The 18,778-nt window shown below is 66.2% G+C and overlaps 1 protein-coding gene across 4 annotated transcripts in view; it reads left to right on the top strand.

Annotated features, from left to right (window-relative positions):
• Positions 1–16,666: 16,666 nt before the first annotated feature.
• Positions 16,667–18,778, top strand: part of CACNA1H (calcium voltage-gated channel subunit alpha1 H) — a 61,479-nt gene continuing 59,367 nt past the window's right edge. Inside the window, exons 1-2 of one of the 4 annotated variants that reach the window (XM_078440342.2) lie at positions 16,667–17,096; positions 17,381–17,697. In XM_078440342.2, coding sequence (XP_078296468.2) covers positions 17,399–17,697 — 299 coding nt within the window. In that variant the 5' untranslated portion in view covers positions 16,667–17,096; positions 17,381–17,398. Of the gene's footprint in view, positions 17,097–17,225; positions 17,698–18,778 lie in introns of those variants that run through there. The other 3 variants (XM_078440343.2, XM_078440340.2, XM_078440341.2) reach the window with 3 other exon arrangements.

Genomic DNA, 18,778 nt, shown 5'->3' with positions numbered 1-18,778 from the left:
GCCTCTCCTCAAAGCTCTTGAAAGGAGGGGGGCTGGGGCTTGTGCAGTCGCCCTGCCCCTTGCTGTATGCAAGGACCCCATCCGCCTGACTTGGTCCTTAGCGGAGGCGGCCCCAGTGGGGGTCTGCATGAGGAGGTGGAGGGGGGCCCAGGTGTGCAACCGGCACAGGCCCCCCAGAGCCTGGGGAGGCCGAGGCTGGACGGTGCCTACGTGGTGGGGGTGGGGGCTGGCCCCTCAGTGGTCCCCATGTAAGGATCAGGTCACAGCCAGTGAACCCCTGTCACTACCCGGCTGCCACCGCTCTGGATTGGCAGGAGGCCCCGGGTCGGGGAGGAAAGAGAACCACAGAAGGTGCTGGAAAACCCGGCCCCCCCACAGGGTCCCGAGTGAGCCAGGCTGGGCCACTGGGTTCACCTGGTCAGGTGCTGGGGACACTGAGCAAGCATTCTCTCCCTCCAGGGACTGGGCCACCCGGGCGGGGCGCTCCTGACGTGCCCCGAGGACACTGTCTCCTGCTCCCTTCCAGAGCCACAGCGCCTTAGCAAGCAGCACAGTGCGAATATTCGAACCTGGGGCTCCTCGCAGAGGAGGAGGAGGAGCCCGGATGCAGCCGTGAGCACTGGTGGTTGCCTGGCAACCCCACGGCCAGGGCCCGAGCCCCCGCGCCCACGCAGGCCGGTCCTGCCTCCGTTCAGCACCTCCAGCCCGTCCATCTGTGGGAGGGACAGGGAGGAGAGGACACCCCGTGTCTCAGATGAGCGAGGCAGCTCTCCCCTGCCCCACCAGCACCCCTGGGCTGGGCCGGGGGCTGCGAGCTCCGGTGGGGAGGGCTCCTGGGCTGGGGGGGGGGGGGGCTGTCAGATGGCAGACGATGCCAGACCCCAGAAAGAGGAGGGGAAACGGGGCCCCACCCCGCCAGGGGCTCGCTGGCCCGCCTTAGCCTCACGTGCTCTCTGGCGCTCCAGCCTCTGGGCCATCCTGAGACCAGGACACCGCGCGGGGTGGCTGCGCCGTGCCAAGGTCACGAGCTCCCGATCGGAGGCTGAGACAGCTTTTTTGGGAAGCGGAAATGTGATTTTAGGCCAGCGGGCGGTGTGCCCCCGACGCGGGACGTGTGATCTGAGGCTCACCCGGTCGGGTGTGATGCTCCCAGTTAGATGTCTCGTCAGAGCCGGGGCAGGGCCGCTCCAGTGTGGAACCTGGAGACGGAGGCCGCCGAGGCCAGCGCGGGTGCTGAGCCGGGACACAGAGGAGCCCCCTCCCCACCCGGACGGAGCTCGCCCTGGCCACGGGGGGCGCTGCCTTTGCCACGTTTCACCCCTGCTGTTGTCCCCCCAGCCCAGGCCCGGCCCCCTCCGGCGCCCTCCACCCCGGGGCCTAAGCCTGCCTTCCCTGCGGCCCCCCTCCTGCCTGGGGGCTGGGGGCTCTTTCCTGAGGTCCCGTTTGGAAGCAGACTGGCCACAGACGTCCGTTTCCCCTCTGTCCCAAGGCGGGTGGAGGGGGCGGCCCAGCGTCCCGGCCCGATGCAGGCCTGCGTCCCCTGAGCAAGGCCCACCTGGCCGCCCTCTCCTCCGGGGACCTCACTGGCCCTTCTGTAGGACGGTGGCGGGGGAGGAGGGCCTGGCTGCTCCTCTGCCCTGAGACCCCCTGACCCCACCGTGTCGGGGACGCATGCCCCCGAGTGTCCTCAGACTTCAGGGCAGGAGGCTGACCTTTCCTGATGCCCTACACACAGCGATCAAGGGGCTGTTCAGGCTGCACCCCGGGGTCCTGGGATGGACATCAGGATACCACCCACCCGTACAACGGTGGGGCTGGGGGTGGTCGTGCACCTGCTTCCCGGATTGTCCCAGAGGCGGAAGGAGCCTCCCCTGCCTGGCTCCCCTCAAGGGCCGCGGACGCCGGCTGTCTCAGGACACGGGGGCTCCGGGAGGCCCGGATGTGACTGCTTTTTGGAAACAGGGAAGCAGTATTTGCATTTCAAGGCTCTCAGCCCTGGAAGCCAAATATTTTATTTTGGGATCAGGCCACGTGCGCCACAAGCCGACACCCAGAGCCCATCTGGGGGAGGAGGTGGGCGAGGACCTAGCCGGCCCGTCCCCTCCCAGCACCGACCCCACGGCGGGGCAGGAGGGTGCATACCCTGCACATGATGGGAGCCGCCTTTGACCAGCAACCGGAGGACTGTCCGTGAATGGGGCACTGCAGTGGTCCTGGGTCCCTTCCGTGGCCTTAGTGCCTGGCCTGGCCCAGCCTCCTTCACTTCCTGCTGCGCCCCCGCTCGCCCACCCAGCACATCCACCCGGCCGACTTCCCTGGGAAGCCTTCCCGAGAACCCTCTTGTCAGAGTCTGCTTCCGAAAACCAGCCTGACACCGACCTCGACCTCCCCGTGCCTCAGTTTCCCCCTCTGCTCCTCCCCAGCTCCGTGGGCCTCTGCACGGCTGCTGTGTGCAGAGACCCACTCCCCACTGTAGCCCGTGCTTGGGAAAAACACCAAGACATAAGTGCCCTGTCCCTCCCAGGGTTGAAGCCGGGTGGGAAAGGGGTGTGCGGTGTGGGTGCTCAGAACGGGGGACTCGCTGGGTCAACCCCCTGAGAGAGACAGCTGGGAGTCCTGTCCCCAGGCTGGGCCAGGCTGCAGCCCATGGTGCTCACTGCGCAGGCCTCAGCAGTGGAGGGGCCCCAGCCCGCCAGGCCACCAGTGGGGCAGGCTTGTCCTGGCCTCCCTCCTCCCAAGTGCCCAGCCTGGGGGGACAGAGTGACCCAACTGACGCTGGCCTCCCCCTGCCTGCCGCACCTCCCCCCAAGCCTCCGAGGAGTCCCGGGCGAGACACCAGGGCTGGGGGCCTGCAGGGCAGAAGACAGACACTCCGTAAAATGGACGGACGTCAGGGCACAGAGGAGCCAGGGCGGCGGGACCGTGAGCAGTCTCCTGAGCGGAGGCCGGCAGCGTCCAGGAATCTGGGTCACGGCTTTCCCGGGCTTTGCAGCCTCCCCACATCCAAGGCGGGGGTGGGGGGAGGCTGTGGAAGACCCCCAACAGCCAGGCCTCCTCTCCCCCTGCTCCCCTCCTCCTGCCCCTGGCCTGCCCTTCTCCGTCTGTGTGTCTACCCCTCCAGCAGGAGGCCCGAAGAGCTGACGGGAGCACCGGCCCCAGCACTTTGCTCCTGTTTTATGGGCCCACGAACACCTCTGCAGCATGAACAGCGACTGGGCTGGTCTTGCAGACGAGGAGATCGAGGCTCAGATGGGTGAGGTGTCCCTGCTCTGGATCCAACCCCCCCCCCTCCATGAGGATTCAGGCTCTGTGTCGGCCCCTCCCTTGCCGCTCTGGTTTCTCCTGCAGCCTGGCCGTGCCCTCAGGTCCAGCCCCAGACCTGGACTGACTCAGGAAGCCGGGGTCGGCCTGGAATACCGCCGTGGTCCCGGGCTGGGGTGTGGGCTCTGTCTGTCTGGGCCCCTGGGGTCTGCAAGTCATCACCGGGGCCCGGCCGCCCCGTGCTTTCTCCTGCCCCGAGTTGACATTCTGCAGACCTGGCTCGGCCGGTCCACGTGCGGTGCCGCGTGTGGGAGGAAACCGCCAGCCGGCCCCGGGGGCCCCGCCGCCCGGCAGGCAGTCGGGGGAGAGGGACGTGGGGCCCCAGCTTCCCCCGCCTGGCAGGGGGCGGCCGTCCCGCTGCCCAGAGCCCTCCAGCCACAGAAGAGGCCCTAAGATCCCAGCGTCCTGGGCTGCAGGGCCTTGCCAACCGAGGAGTTGATGCGGTCCCGGTGAGGCAAGACACTTTGCCGAGAGCCCTGGGGGGGACCCCGGGCCCTGCAAATGGACAGCCACCTCCTGCCAGCCACAACGGTCAGGGGACCACACACACACACATGCCCTCCCCCCAGCCTGGCTGTCCTATCTCTCCCAGATCCCAACTCAGGACACCCTTGCAGGGAGCTGGGGGTGGGGTGGGGTTGGTGCCACCTGGGAATTCTAGAGCAGCCTCTCCCACTTTGCTAGTGCTTTCCGGTGGGAGGGGGGCAGGTGGGGGGCCCCAGGCCGACGTCTTTGACCACCCGAGGAGGTCTCTGCTCCCCACTCTCGACTCCGTGGACTTGGGGTCAAGAGCCGGTGACCACAGGCCAAGCCCCACCTGCCCAGCCGCATGGAGGGGTCGTCACGGGCTCTGGAGGGGCTGGGGACACCTGCTCCCCACCTCCCCGGGCCCACCCCTTAGCCCGCCATTGGTGGGGGTGACCCCAGGGTGTGGGGCAAATTGTGTCCCCAAAACGTGAGTCCACATCTTAACCCCCAGTGCCTGCAAATGGGACCTTATCTGGAGACGATCGAGGGTCTTTGCAGACGATTGAGTTAAGATGAGGTCATCTGGGTGGGCTCTAAGCCAGCAGCTGGCATCCTTCTAAGAAGAGGGGACTTAGACACACGCCCACAGGGAGGCAGCCGCGTGACCGTGGAGGTACAGGTCGGGTGCTGAGGCCACAAGCCACGGAAGGGCCATGCTGGAGGCTGGGGAGGCAGGAAGAATCCTGCCCTGGATCCTCCAGAGGGAGCGCGGCCCTGGGACGCCATCACCACAGCTCTCCGGCCTTCGGACTTCAAGGTGGCCCCCCCAGGAAGCCCACACCTGGGTCCTCACACTGCTCCCTGTGGCTGTCCCTCGAGCACCCGCCCCCAGCCAGCCTCCCCAGCAGGGAAAACACGGTCGGAGCCAAGTCTGGCCCCACCGTGTCCCTCCAACCTGTGCAGCGTCTCGGACACGAGTGGGTCACGGGCTTCAAGCCCAGCGCCCCAACTCTGTCCCTGCCCGAAGACAGCCGGGGGCAGGGAGGCGTCGGGGACAGGGCTTTCCCGGCAGCCTCTCGTCCCCCAGCCAGGTCACCTGTGCTGTCTGCTGGGAGCCCCAGCTGAGGCAAGGAGCCCCTTGGTCAGGGACAGGTGCTGAGCACTGACTGCATGCGGGGCACTGGCCCCATAAGGACAGCCATGCATCTGTCCCCAGAGCATCCGGTGCACTGGAGCCAAACTCAGCCTCACGTACATCCTGACGAGTGACAAGGGTGTAGGAGGGTCACAGTGTGTGTGATGCAGAGCTGGCTCAGTCCAGGAAGACTTCCTGAAGGAGGCAGCCACTCATAACCTCCTGAGGGTGCCTGCAGGGCAGTCCTATCCCCCAGCCCTGCTTGGCATACAGTTGGCGCTCAGAAGGGCCAGCTGGAGACATCCTGGGTGCACATCCAGCGGAGAGCAGGAAACCCCCTGTCAGCCGCCATAACTGGAAGGGGGGCCTGGGTGTCTGAGGCCCTCCCTCCCCGGGAGGGTGGGGCCTGCCCCGCATCTGCAGACCCCGTCTGCTGCCGTCTCCCGGGGCTGCCGTGCTCCCTGTCATCTTGTCCTGTTTAAATATTTAATCCAGTTAAATATTAAACGTCTTCCAAGTCCCAATTACAACTGGATCGATTCTGTGCTGTATCTGGGCTGGCACTCTGCCTCCCCAACATCAGAGGAGCCTGGGGGCGGGGGAGGGCCCTCACCCCTGGGGTGCTGAGCCGGCCACGGTGCCTTCAGAGCCCCTGTTGGAGGCTGGGTGGGAGGCAGCCGGGCCGGTGCCCTCCCTGGGGCTCCCCGAGCTCCCAGGGAGGCTGGACGGCCCGGCACGCGGAGAACGATTCTCTCTACTCGGAGCAAGCTTCTATCCTGAACTCCGGCACGTGGCATCACGTGAGCCCACGCGACCTTGCCAAGGCCAGGCGTGGGTGGAAGCATTCCCGCCAGGCGGGGGGTGGGAGCGCCCCACTGAGGGAGGACACCTCTGTTTGAAGCCAGTTTCAAATGATGAGCTATTTCAAGCGGGACCAACAACGCAGAGAATATCCGAGTTCGCCCCGGACCTTCCTCGGAGAGGAAACTCTCCCGCAGCACGCCGCATGCGCACGGACACGGGCGCACTGCATGCACGCTCCGCGAGCGGCCTTTTGCGCTCCACGTGTGAGGGTCACCGGGCAACTCACAAAGGTCTGTGTCTAGGGACCCGCCGCGACGGCTTCCCAACGCTGCCGAGACAACGCGGAGCACACAGTTTGCAAATGCAATAAAACGCGCGGCAGTCTTCCTTGTGGTCCCCCGCGGCCAGCCGTTCCCGGGACGCCCCCCCGCCCCCGCACTCGTCCCGTGCCCGTGCCCAGAGCCCGCCCGTACCCAGCCCCGTGCCCCCAGGTGTGTGGTCATTAAATCTGGCACGCGGCCCTCTGTCCAACCGTTTGTCACCCTGCACGGGTGATGCTCGTTGGGCTGAGCGTGGAGCGCTCGGTCCGTGCATGGCTCTGCTCGTTGTGCCGGCCGCTTCCACCACCAAATTCTGGGACACGTGACCCTGGCCCACACGGGCCAGCCGCGGGCGGCTCCGGCCAGACACCTGCTGGCCCGAGCGCTCACCCTTGGAGGCCTCCTGCTGGCGGCCCATCCAGCCTCCTTCTCGGGCTTGGCTGCGCAGGTGCCCTGACGACTTCGGCGCGACGGGAAATCCTGGCGTCTGGGCGAGGGGACTGCCCTGTGTCCTTTCCGGGAACGGGCTTGGCTACCCCCAGCCCTCATCCATCCGAGACGTTGTGGGCTCAGCTGGTCCAACTCACCGGACATCCGTTAGGCTCCATGGAGGCGGACGTGAATTTATAGAGCAGTTTCGGCAGCATCTCCGCGTCTGCCACGTGGAGGCTTCCCGTCCACGCGGATCAGAGCGCCTGGTTTACTTAGATCTTCTTTTGTATCTTCTTTGAATAAGGGTTTTGCCCTGTTCTGACGCGGGCCCCCTCCCGGCCTGGGCTCGTCTGAGCGGCTTCCTGTCTGCCGGGCGCCCGTCGCGGCCTCTCCCAGCTGATGCCGGCTCTGCGATCTCTCTCCTGCCAGACCTCAAACCGGGGGACTCTCTCTGCCTGTCCCCACGACCCCTCTTCGCGTGGCGTCCCCAGGCGGCGTGCGCTTGAATGTGTTGGGGATTTGCCACGTTTCCGACTCTGAGCCTCCACACCCTTCACCCACGGCTTGGCTACTGCCTACCCTGTTTCCAACCATGTGCTCTCCTTCCGAATGTCCTTGGAGAGCAGGAATCCGAATGTTCTAGGCTGGGGGGTGGGGGTGGGCAGAGGGTCTCTGTGGCACCTACTCGCCTCTCGGTCTCACCGTCTGCCAGGGAGACCCTGCTCCCAGCGCGGACGGTCTCCCGGCCCGTGTGTGTGACGTTTGGACCCTCACCCCCGCCCCCGCCCCCGGATCCTCTCTCCCCCTATTCTCTTCACCGGCATCTCCAGGCGCTGTTGGTGGAGATTTTCAGGTGAACCTCTTCTCCCCACTGCTGCTGCCCTGGGGCCTCCAGCGTGCTCCCCGAGGGTTCCCGCCGCCCTGCTCCGGGGCCCTCAGCCGGCTCTCGATGCCCCCCGAAGACCGCGGGGATGGGGAAGCCGCAGCTCCACACATCAGCAGCCCACGCGGGCTCCGGGGACCCAGAACAAGCATTTTCAACCCGACGGGACCCGAAACGTAATCTGTGTTCCAGCCGCTGCGAAAGTAAGAGAGAGGGAGGTGCCAGTCCCGGCAGCGCGAGGAGGTCCCCGGCCAGGCGGCCGCGGCAGCCGCTCAATAAAGCCGCAGGGAAGTTGCAATGAAGAAGACGGCTGGTGAGAGGAAGGCTTTCCCTGGGGACACCTTCCCGGGGCCACAGACCGGGCTCTGTGAGGGAGGCGGACGGCCAGGTCTGCAGGGATGAGTGGGCACAGGAGGCCGGTCAGGCGATGGACTGCCCGTCGGGCAGGGGCCTCGGGACCCTGGGACCGTGACATGGGCCAGGTGGTAGCCCCCCCAGGAACGTGGCCACGTCCTGACCCCTGCAACCTGTGGATGGGACCCCATTTGGAAGCAGGGTCCCAGACGTGAGTGAGTGATCTCGAGATGCGGTCATCCTGCGTTATCCAGGTGGGGCCTAAATCCAACGACGGCGTCCTTAGGAGAGAAGAGGCACACGCTGTGTGCTGCCCCGCCCCCACTAACATCCGTACCGGGGCTCGCTGGTGTGCGGTCGAGTCCGCAAGATTCCCCCTACCATCATGACGCCTGCGTGTAAAGACAGTTTTTCTTGTTCCTTCCCAAACTCTCAGCATTTTTATGTATCTATTTATTTTTGAGAGAGAGAAAGAGAGCAAGCCCGAGTGGGAGAGGGACGGAGAGAGAGGGAGACACCGAATCCGAAGGAGGCTCCAGGCTCCGAGCTGTCAGCACCGAGCCCGACGCGGGGCTCGGACTCACGGACCGTGAGATCATGACCTGAGCCGCCGTCGGACGCCCAACCGACGGAGCGCCCCCAGGCGCCCCTAAACTTTCAGCCTTTTCTCTCTTGTTGCCTGACGGGCCTGGTGGAGCCTCCAGGACGAGGTTGAGTGGAAGTGACCATCCTCGTCTCGTTCCTGGTCTTCCGGGAGAAGCGTCGGTCCTTCGCCATCGAGGGTGATGACTGACGCCTTGATCAGGTCCCGGGTGGGCCACGTGGCCCCGGTGGGAGGCCGCCCGCCCCGGCCCTGCTGTGCCGCATGGAACGAACGGCACCAGTGTCCGTCCGCGGGGCCGGCCGCACGTCCCCAGTGGAGCCTGACGGTGATGGGCTCCGTCCTTATCTCAGTAATGAAGCCACAGAAGAGGCCATAAATCCAGGAAAATTAAAGCGTCGGCATCTGCTGAACAGAAACCCGTGCCTCCTGCAGCTGCTCTCCGGCCAAGGGAGGGGTCAGGAGCCAGAATCGGCATCCGAGAGGATGTGCCCCCCACCCCCACACTGGCCCTCCTGGACTGTCCAGGGGCCCTGTCCCGAGGGTCTTGCCGGTACGGGGGGCGGCCTTGTCCCGGGGCCTCTCCGACGGAAGGGGAGGCCCCTCCGAGGGGCTGTGCTCCTGGCACCAGGCCCAACCTCAGCCTGGGCTTGGCCCCAGCTACCTCTGGCTCCAGCTCAGGTGCTCATATGCTTGTCCCCACCCCCCAAGCCCCAGCCTGGGGGCAGCTCTGGGTGCCAGGGAACCCCCTCTTTATGTCGTGAGGTCGTCCCGGACCTCCTCCCTGGAGCGCTTGGTTCCTGACTCCAGCTGGACGCTGCGTGTGGCCCGGCCCACTCTGCCGCCTCGTGCCCTCCTTTCCCCCGGGGGGTGGGGGTCCCCGCAGGCCCAATCCAGCCTGGCCCCAGCAGACCCCAGTGTGTGCCCCGCAGCAGGCCCTGCCCCTGAGCCGAGGCGGGTCCTCCCCGGGGCTGGGGGCAGGTCCCGGTGGAGACCAGGCCGAGAGCAGGTTCCGGGTGGGGGACGGGGGGTTCTGCCTGGTTATTCTAAGCGCCCAGACAGCTGCTGACAGATCTGAGAGGTGGCTCGGTGATACAGGCTCACGTCTGGAGGGACAACGGGGCAACAGCAGGGACTGGTGGTGTGGGAATGCCCCCTCCCTGCTCCCTGGGCACCAATCTCTCCCACTGGCTGAGAAGCAGGTGCCCAGGCAGGGACGGGAGGTTGGGCGCTTTCTGGGGCTGTGTCTCTGGGCTGCCTGCCTTTGCCACAGGACCTCTGCGTCCTGCACCTCAGCCCTTGCTGTGGCTCCCGTGGGCTCCCATGGAAGGCTGGCGCTGCCTGGCGCTTTCTGAGGCTTGAGAAGCAAGGCTGCCCCTTTCCACCACACGGCGGTGACATTAGCTTTTGAGGGCCACAGTGGGGGCTGGTGTGGTGTGTGCCATGTCACCGTGGCCTCAGAGAATGCAGGGTCCATGCGGGCACCGGGAACCCTGGGGCACTAGTCCAACACTCCCTTATTCCCCGCCGCACCTGCCGGAGGCCTCTCCTGGCTGGGCCTACACCTCCACCTGCTGTCTCCATGCCGCCCCCCCCCCCCCCCCCGGCTAGTCCCACCAGGGTGTCCCCAGGCATGTGGCAAGAAGAGGAGCCTGGACACAATCCAGGCCTTAGCCAGGAGTTGGTGCTGTCCCGGCGAGGAAGCAGGAGGGTTCTGGAAGTCTCCACTTGAAGCTGGAATCCTCTGGCTGCTGGCCTGCCCACAGTCTGGCTTCAAGGACACGGTTTTCTTCAGGGACAGGTTGGCTGTGTCCCGCCTCATCTCCCTCGAGGCCCTCAGGGCCAGACTGCCGCTCGCCACAGCTCAGCTCTCCCAGGCGGGGTCTGGGGCCATCTGAAATTCTCTCCGGGGGAGGCAGGCGTCCCCCGGGGCCGGGCGGGCTGGCGGCTGTGGTGCGTCAGCCTCCCTCCCCATCTAGAACCGAGCCCTGCCTGCCACGTCCCGGCGGGCGGGTGCTGGGGAAGCCAGTGTTAAGGGGAATCAACGGAACATTAAACAAAGCAGGAATGCTTTACCGTAAGTGATGTGAATGCCTTCGGAGCCCCGGCCTCTGCCAGGCCCCCGTGGTGGCCTGGTGTGGGGGCACCTCACCTGCTGTCTCAGTCCCTGTCGCTGCAGCTAGAGCGGGATTCCCTATCCCTGTCAGGAAGGGCTGCTCAAATCTCCATTTAACTGTACAGATTTAAAAAAAAAAAAATGTGCCCTGGGGTGAATGCATGAAAGGAGACAGGAATCAGAGGCGGCCTGGCCTCCTGGCAGGGTCCCCACCGTCCCTGCAGCCCGGCATCCCCACCCTCCGACCCGACGGCTGAATGAAGCCGCCGGCCCACCTCGGCCGCAGGATGCTCGTGCATCACCGGCCTGCCCGAGGCGGGCTCACCCTTCACATGTCCCCAGGCAGCTGGTGGCAGCTCCCGGAGGGGCTGAGTCACGCTGGTCTGAGGGGCTCCTGCTGGCTGGGCCATGAACCCCAAGCGTTCGGCCCGCGGGGGTGGGAGGGTGAATCCGGGAAAGAGGTCAGCATGCAGACCACATTTCAGGGTTCTCAGTCCCCAGCGGGTATGAGTCGCCTCTCCTGGGTTCTCGAGGGGCGTCCATAGGGGAGTCACTGCCTGCCAGGCGGAGGAGGGGCTGGCAGTGTTGACCTCTGAGGGTCTCACTCCAAGGCCTGAACTTTGGCGGGGACCCTGTGAGTGAGTCTGCCGGGCCCAGGCTCCTTGCAGGCAGGGGGGCCGGTCGCGCAGGGGGGCCGGAGGAGGAAATGGGGGCGGGGGGGTGGGAGAGAAGCCTGACATCTGCCTCGGGTGTCCCGCTTTCCCACGGCCCCATCAAAGTCCTCTGGGGAAGCACCCTGGCCAGTGACCTCCCCCCCTCCCATTTCCTCACCCCACGTCGGCCAAGGCCCCTCCCCCTCGGGTTCGACTTTGTTGGGGGGCACTCCCCCTGGCTCCCTTGCACACCCAGGGGGCTGCACCCCTGGATTCAAGGCTGGGACGTGCCCTCCAAGGAGATCCCACCCAAACCACCCAAGAGACGCCCCGACTCCTTCCCGCGAGTCCACCCCTGTCAGATGCTGCCGCAGGGCCGTCTCCCCAGGCCCTAGGCCGCCAATGATCCCAAGGGATGGGCAAGCGCCGGGAGGCCACCCCCGAGGGCGTCAGGTTGCTGAGGACGGTCCATCACCGTGGGCCTCCCTCTAGCCCCGCGGCTTCCGGAGATCCGACTCACTCCCCCCGCGCCGCACCCCTGGAGTGTAGAGCGTGCGGGCGGTTCCCAGCACATTCACAAGGATGTCCGATTCTAGAACAATTCTAGAACATTTCCATCACCGCAAGGACGCTCGTCCCCGTCCCCCTCCCTCCAGCCCGTGGCGACCTCGCTGCGGCTGCGCCTGTTCCGGACGCTTGGTGTAGACAGAACTGCAAGGCAGATGCTTCTCCCACGTCCACCCACGAGGTCGCCGGCCAGAGCCACACTCCTGTTCGCGGCTGAGGGATGCTGCATCGTGTGCATGGTCTCCGTCCCCTCTATCAGGCCCAGGGACCTTGGGGCTCGGGAGACGTTCCAAACCCCTCGGTGGGTTGTGCCCACAGCACGTCCAGGGCAGGGCAGGGCTCCCGCAGACGGGAGTGAGACTCGGGCCTGGAGCAGCCGTGCCCCCCACCTTCTCTCCACCCTCCTGGAGCTCCGCGTATTCGAACAACAGCGACAGGAGGAGGAGAGGGACGGGAAAGGGTAAGCCCCACACGCGGTGATGGTGAGGGTGTGTAGCCCCTCCACCACCTTTCAACCCACCTGTAACAAAACGGACAGATTCTGTGCTCAGCTCCATTTAAGACTCCATCATCTAATATGGAAACCTTACCGCTCCCAGTTGAGACTCGAGGCCACATCCGAAATGCTGAGAGGCCCTGGACCCCCCCCCCCCCCACCGCCAACTGCCAGCCAGTCCCCGGGCCCCCGGCCCCGTGGTGCACACGCACACCTTGGCGGGTGGGTGCCCCAAATCGAGCGCGGGCACCTTCGGCCTCCAGTGGGCGCCCGCCCCTCCGTGCACGCTGTGCGCCAGGCACCTCGCAGCCGCCCCACCTGCTCGGGCTCTAAGCCCCCTCTGCAGCTGTGCACCTGCAGAATGAAGGTCTGGAAGGTTCCACACTTCGGAGTGACCTGCTTGTGGAGACTGGGGGGCCGAAGCCACACCCCATGGCCTCCAGCCCCCCTCCACAGCGACCCCAGGTGATCTGAGCTGGCAGGCCTGGGGCTGGAACCGAACCGTCTGAGCCTGTAGCGTGTGAGCAGGTAGGCGAGGGCCAGCTCGCTGGTGCCAGTCAGGTGCCCCCCGCCCGCCCCAGCACAGCACCCCCTTCCCCGGTGCCTATTTCAGAGTGCACGGACTCCTGGGGTGAGCACCCTGGGGCCCCACGGAAGGCGCCTGACTCAGTCCTCCCGGTCTGCCTCCCAGCTCTGTCACACCTCACCTCCTGCTGCCGGCAGGAAGGTCACCAGAGAAAATACAGAACACCCAGTTACATTTGAATTTCAGACATAAACACTGTTTCTAGTACAAGTACGTCCCATACGTTACATGGGATATATTTGTACTAAAAAGTATTCATTCTTTGCCGTTCCAAGTTAACTGGGCAACTTGTTCTTTTGTTTTTTTCTTAGGGAGGAGAGCGCATGAGCGGGGAAGGGGCAGAGAGAGCCAGAGAGAGAATCCAAGCAGGCTCCACGCTGAGTGACCCTGGGATCCTGACCAGAGCCGAAATGAAGAGTCGGACGCTTAGTGGACTGAGCCCCCGCCAGGCACCCCGACGACGTGTATTTTAACATGGGAAGCACCTGTCACTGGAGGCCGCCTGGCTGGGCAGGGGCCCAGGCTGCCCGTCCCGAAGGCCACCCTCTGTGGAGCCTGGCCCAGCCGCACGCACAGTAAGGGGAGCACCTGTGGGCCTGGCTTTCGGCGTCGGGCTCGAAGGGGCTGGGGGAGGTCAAGGTGGGTCGGCCGCCTGCCGGCCCAGGCCCCTGCTTGGAGGCCTGAGCTCCCTTCAGCACCCCAGAGGGCTCAGTGGGGCTCACCTCCACTCGTGCCCGACAGCCACCAAGCGGCCGCGCTGCGAGGACCCCGGCCCGGCACACTCACCTGCCGGGTGACCCAGGTGTCACCTCCCCAAGCCTTGGCTTCTGGCCATGGCTCTTACCAATCTCGCGTGGGCTAAGCCCTTCCTGTCCACCCACCTGGGACAGGCACGGGCCAACCCCACAGGAAGCCACGGTCTGGCCCAGAAAGCAAACAGGGCCAGCAGACGGCAAGGTGAGCACTGCAGAGGCAGCTTCGGACAGGCCCCTGAGCTCCGGAGGCTGCCCCCGGGGTCCTGACAGAGGTGGCCACGCTGCCCCCTGCCCCGCAGCCCGGACTGTCAAAGCGGAGGGCCCCCCAAGGCAGGCGGAATGTTCCACAGCCACACACCTCAAGGGGCTGAGGCCTTCTCCCAGGGGGGCGGAGCCTGTTTCTACTTTCCTCCCACTGAGCTAAGGGGCCATTTCCCCCACACCCCACGCACACGCCAGATCTTTGTCCAGGAAAAGCTTTGCCCTTAAAAAAACAGAGTAAATAGCAAAAAGCAGAACCAAATTTTCCAGAGGCCTGGAGGGTTTAAAAGACAATACATCTGAACACTCTGTACAGTTTAATTAAACAATTTTAATGCCAATTTCCAACTCGTCCTATGCCTCGTGTCTCCTGAACATTCCTTTCCAGCAACGTGAACGTATTACCGTCTCGGCGTTTTCAGCGTCATTTTCCCTCCCGGGCGAGGCTACCCCCTCGTGGGGCAGACCCCCTCTCGCCGATGACGGCCGGCCTCGGCTGTGCTACCTTGAGCCTCATGGAGGCCCGGTGCAAGCCCGTGGCTTCCTGGGGGCAGTCCCGCTGGATGCTGGGAACGCGGGAGTCGGTGAGCACCAGCCCGGGGGAGGCAGAGCCTTGGGAGGCCGGTTCTGGCGGGCCCTCAGCTCGGTCAGATGGAGTGGAAGATAGTAGGAGGTAGAAAATGCCCCTTCGAGGGACGGCACGGCCCCGCCCGTCTGTAAACGGGCCACGGGGTTTCTGAAGGCTATGGGCCTTGTCAGGTTACAGATGTTGTCTTTAAAAAATAATGTCTATTTTAAAAAATCCATGGCTCTGCCCTTTCTGCAGACATCCAGAGGACAGAGCGTGACAGAAAAGGGTGACAGTCTGTCTCGTTCAGAATGACATGCAGCTTTCTCCCTGTGCCAAGGGACCCGTGGAAACTGTGCCCTGCCCTCCCCTTCCCCAGCACCCCACCTCAAGGCTGGCCTAGCACATAGGTACCCCAGGCTCTCTCTGGTTTTTTCTACTCCTCAGCCATCTCCTGTGTGCCACAGGGCCTTTGCACAGGCTGCTCGCCCTGCTGGGAATAACCCTCTGTTCCTCTTCTGGCTGCTTTCTTGTTCTCAATATGTCTCCTGCTCCCCATCTTTCTCAGCTCTCCATGGCACTTAACACAGTTTGTAAATGTTTTCATCCTGCATCCAAGGATGTGTTACTGGCTGCCTCCTTGCTGGAATGAAGCTTCGGGGAACAAGAACAGCGCCTGGACTGGTCCCTGTCGCTGGGTCCCCAGTTCCTCCCAGGGCCCGGTACCCATTTGACCTCTCGCTAATTTTTGTCCAGCAAACTACGAAGAGCCTCCAGCTGAAACCCATCTGGAGCTTCCCCCTCAATTGTAAGGAGTGTGGAGAACAGGGGATCCAGGGACCCTTGCCTAAGGACCTGCTTCGGCTTCTGTGACTGTCCCATCCTTGCAAGCTTCCCTGCAGGGCTGAGGTCTAGGCCCCTGGGCTCTTCCAGAGCCTTCTTCCTCGCGGCCAGAGCCCTAATTGCTGTCTGAGGACTTTAATTACTGGTTGTGGCCCTCGGCCGCTAAGTAGCGGCATTTATAAAATAGAGTAAATCTTTTCCTTTTCCTGAAAAGTTCATATATACAAGAGGGGGTGCCGCTCAGCGGTGAGCAGCCTGCGCAGAGGGCACCGCCTGGGGCCTGCCCGGCAGCTACTGTGGGCACGCCTTCCCGTACCTTCGTCCACCCCACAGAGTGCTGTGCCTTTCCCAGGGCGCAGCTGCCCCCAGGGCCTCCCCGAGACCTCGCACAGCACCTTCCCCCCCTGCAGGTGGAGAAGCCCAGGGCGGCAGCCGTGCCAGGTCTGGGAGTCCCCAGGTGGCCTTCACTCCCTGCCACCCCAGCAGCCGGTGAGGCCTAAGGCTCCTGGAGCAGCATGTGAGGACCGGCCAGCTGCCCGCTCTTTGTCCGGAGGTGGTGGGGCTCTGCACGCTAACTGGGGTGGGGGGTGGGGGGTGGGGGGTGGGGGGGCGGGAGGGCTTGGCAGGAGCGAGGGAGCCGCCCCTCCGAGGAGGCTGGCTGGGGGGGTGGGGAAGGTGCTCCCAGAGCAGTAGTCCCATGGTGACCCGTGGTGACCGGTGGTCCTGGTTCTGACTCCAGGCGGGGCACTGGGGTGGGGAGGAGTCAGGAGCCGGCCCGGCCCCCACCCCCTCCTCTGACACCCGGAGGGCAGGTCTCCCTGTGTGCCTGGTGGGGGCCTGCCTTCCTGGTCTGGTCCAGGCGCTGAGGTAGCGACGGTCCCACGAGGACTCCTCTATGGAAGGACCCCTGGAACACAGGAGCTTCAGTGACCTGTTCTGCGTGTGCTCAGTGTGAGAGACTGGGGGCTGCAGGAGGGCCCGGCCCGGCCGCAGGGTCTCACGTGTCCCCACCCAGGAGGGGTGGGCACGGGACAAGTTCGCAGAAACTGCCACATGTATGCGCGCGCACGCGCGCGCGCGCGGGTGCTGGGGGAGATGCGGCTGCGGGCGCACCCAGAATCCCACCCACGGACACAGCGGCACATCACACGGGCACGGTCACACCCAAAACACACACGCGGAGGGGGAGGGGCACGCAGCCTAGCAGTCACGGCCGCGGCCGCCCACGCCCGCCCGGCCCCGCCCCCTCGGCGACCCCGGCCCGCCTCGCCCGGGTGTAGGGGGCGGTGCGCGGCGGCGGGGAGGGGGAGGGGGAGGGGAGAGCCCGCCTCCGCGGCTCGGGCCGCCCCCGCAGCGGGGGGCGGGGAGAACGTTGGCGCCGCTCCCCGCCCCCCGCCGAGCCTCTCCGCGCGCGCCCCCTGGCGCACCGCGCGCCCGGAGAGGGGGTGGGGGGCGCGGAGGGGTCCAGCCCCGCCCTCCCTGCCCCTGGGAACGGGCGGGTGCCCCCCGCGATGGGGGAGGGTCGGTCGCGCGCGTGCCTCGGGGCGGGGGCGGGGGCGGCCCCTCCCTCTCGGCGCCCCTGCGGCCCCGCCCCCGCGCCGGCCCCGCCCCCGCCCTCCGCCGCTCACTCCGAAGTTTCCTGCGCCGCGCGCGGACACGCTCCGGGCTTGCTCGCCGCCCCGCGCCCCCGCCCCGCGCCCCCCGGCCCCGCGCCCCGCGTCCCCGGCTCGTCAGCCCAGCGGTCCCCTTCCGCCCCGGGGTCGCCGCCGTCGCCGCCGGGCCAGCCGGAGCGGGAGCCGAAGCCGGCGGGCCGGGGCCGGGGGCGCGGGCCGGGGGCGGCGCGCTCCAGCCGGGGCCGAGCGCCGTGCCGGGTCCGCGGTGACCGCGCCGCCCGGGCGATGCCCGCGGGGACGCCGCCGGCCGCCGGAGCGAGGTGAGACACGGCGGGGGACGCGCGCCCCACTGCGCGGCGGGACCCTCTTCAACTTAGCGGAGCCGGCGAGGGCGCCCTTGGGGCCCCCCCGCCCCGGCGATGGGGGAGGGGCGGCCCAGCCCTCGCCGGAGGGAGGGGGCGGGCGGGGGCGGGGGGCGCATTTGTCTCTAATAAGGGAAGACAAAGACATGCCGGCGACCGCGGCTGTTCCCGCAGCTCCGCCGTTCCCCAGGCGGGCGAGGAGTGTCGTTCCCGGGTCGCGGTCACCGCCTGTCACCCCGCAGGTGCTGCCCGTTGCCACCATGACCGAGGGCGCGCAGGCGGCCGACGAGGTCCGAGTGCCCCTGGGCGCTCCGGCCGCGGGCTCGGCGGTGGCGACAGGGGCGTCCCCGGCGAGCCCCGGGGCGCCGGGGCGGGAGGCGGAGCCGGGGTCCGGGGCCGGCGCGTCGCCCCCCGAGAGCCCGGCGGCCGAGCGCGGCGCGGAGCTGGGCGCCGACGAGGAGCAGCCCGTCCCGTACCCGGCGCTGGCGGCCACCGTCTTCTTCTGCCTCGGGCAGACCACGCGGCCGCGCAGCTGGTGTCTCCGGCTGGTTTGTAACCCATATCCTTCCAGGGCAGCCGGGCTGCAAGGCGTGGGGTCCGGAGCGCGGGACCTCCTCTGTGTGGCCCCTGCGAGGCCGGAGCGGGCTGGGCGCACGGGCAGCGTAGGGCACGGGAGTGGGAGCACCAGGGGCGTCCCCGCGTGCCCGAATGGAGTGTCTCGGGTCCAGAGTCCGTCCGGGATGGGAGAGGGTGGGAGAGAAGCGGCGAGGCCATCACGGACTTGGAGAGGAGAGGGGTCGGCGGGGCGGGAAGTCGGAACTCCCAGGGCTCCCGTGGGTGGCGGCCAGGAGGGGAAGGCCGCCCCCGGGGCCGACAGAATGTCCATCAGAGGCGGGACCCTTGTCGGGGAAGGGGAGGGGGAGGCCGGAAGGAAGTAGAGTAAGGGGAGCAAAGTTTCCAGCCTGTGCTTTGCGCCTCCGAGCGAGCGTCGCGGGAGATCGACCGGTGGGGCCGGAGGCGGTGCGCGGCGGCCGGCCCTTTTCCAGGGAGAGATGCCGTGACGTTGGTTGTGAACTCGCCTTTCCAGGCTGAACTCGGTGCTGGGGCTGATTTAAGTCATGCGCAGCTGGGGGTGGGGGGCAGGGACGCAGCTGGCTCTGCACTGTGGAGTCCCTTCTTCTAGTGCTTTCCCTGGGAAGGGGCCCCTTTTCTGTTCTTGGCCAGAGTGGCAGAGAAGGTTCTAGACTGGCGTTGGGTCGGCACTTCTGGGATGCAGATAGCTGGTCTGGTGGCCCCCCAGCAGGTGACCTTTGGGGACTGTCTCAGTGGGGTCCTGTCCATCCTGAACGTTGGCTCTTACTGGTGGGAAGTGGTTTCCAGGTGGCCGGGCTGTGGGCGCCCTGCTTTCCTGCCCTTCCACAGGGAGACACTGGGCAGACAGGGTCCGTGGAGTGGGGGACAGGGCCGAGGCCAGGAGGCTGACGGAGGTGGGGACCAGCCTGTAAACTTTCCCTGTCAGAATGGAGACCGAGGTGAAAATGAGCAATGTGTGTGTATATTTTTTCTACCTTGTGTGTTTAACTGTGTAAATATTAAACGTGAAAGAAGAATCTGTACGGAAGAAAAGTAATAAAACCCAT

The sequence above is a fragment of the Panthera onca genome, chromosome E3 (assembly GCF_046562875.1).
Source record: "Panthera onca isolate mPanOnc1 chromosome E3, mPanOnc1 haplotype 2, whole genome shotgun sequence".
Classification (NCBI taxonomy): domain Eukaryota; kingdom Metazoa; phylum Chordata; class Mammalia; order Carnivora; family Felidae; genus Panthera; species Panthera onca.
The sequence above is the reverse complement of the archived record's forward strand: the minus strand, read 5'-3'. Positions and strand labels throughout refer to the sequence as shown.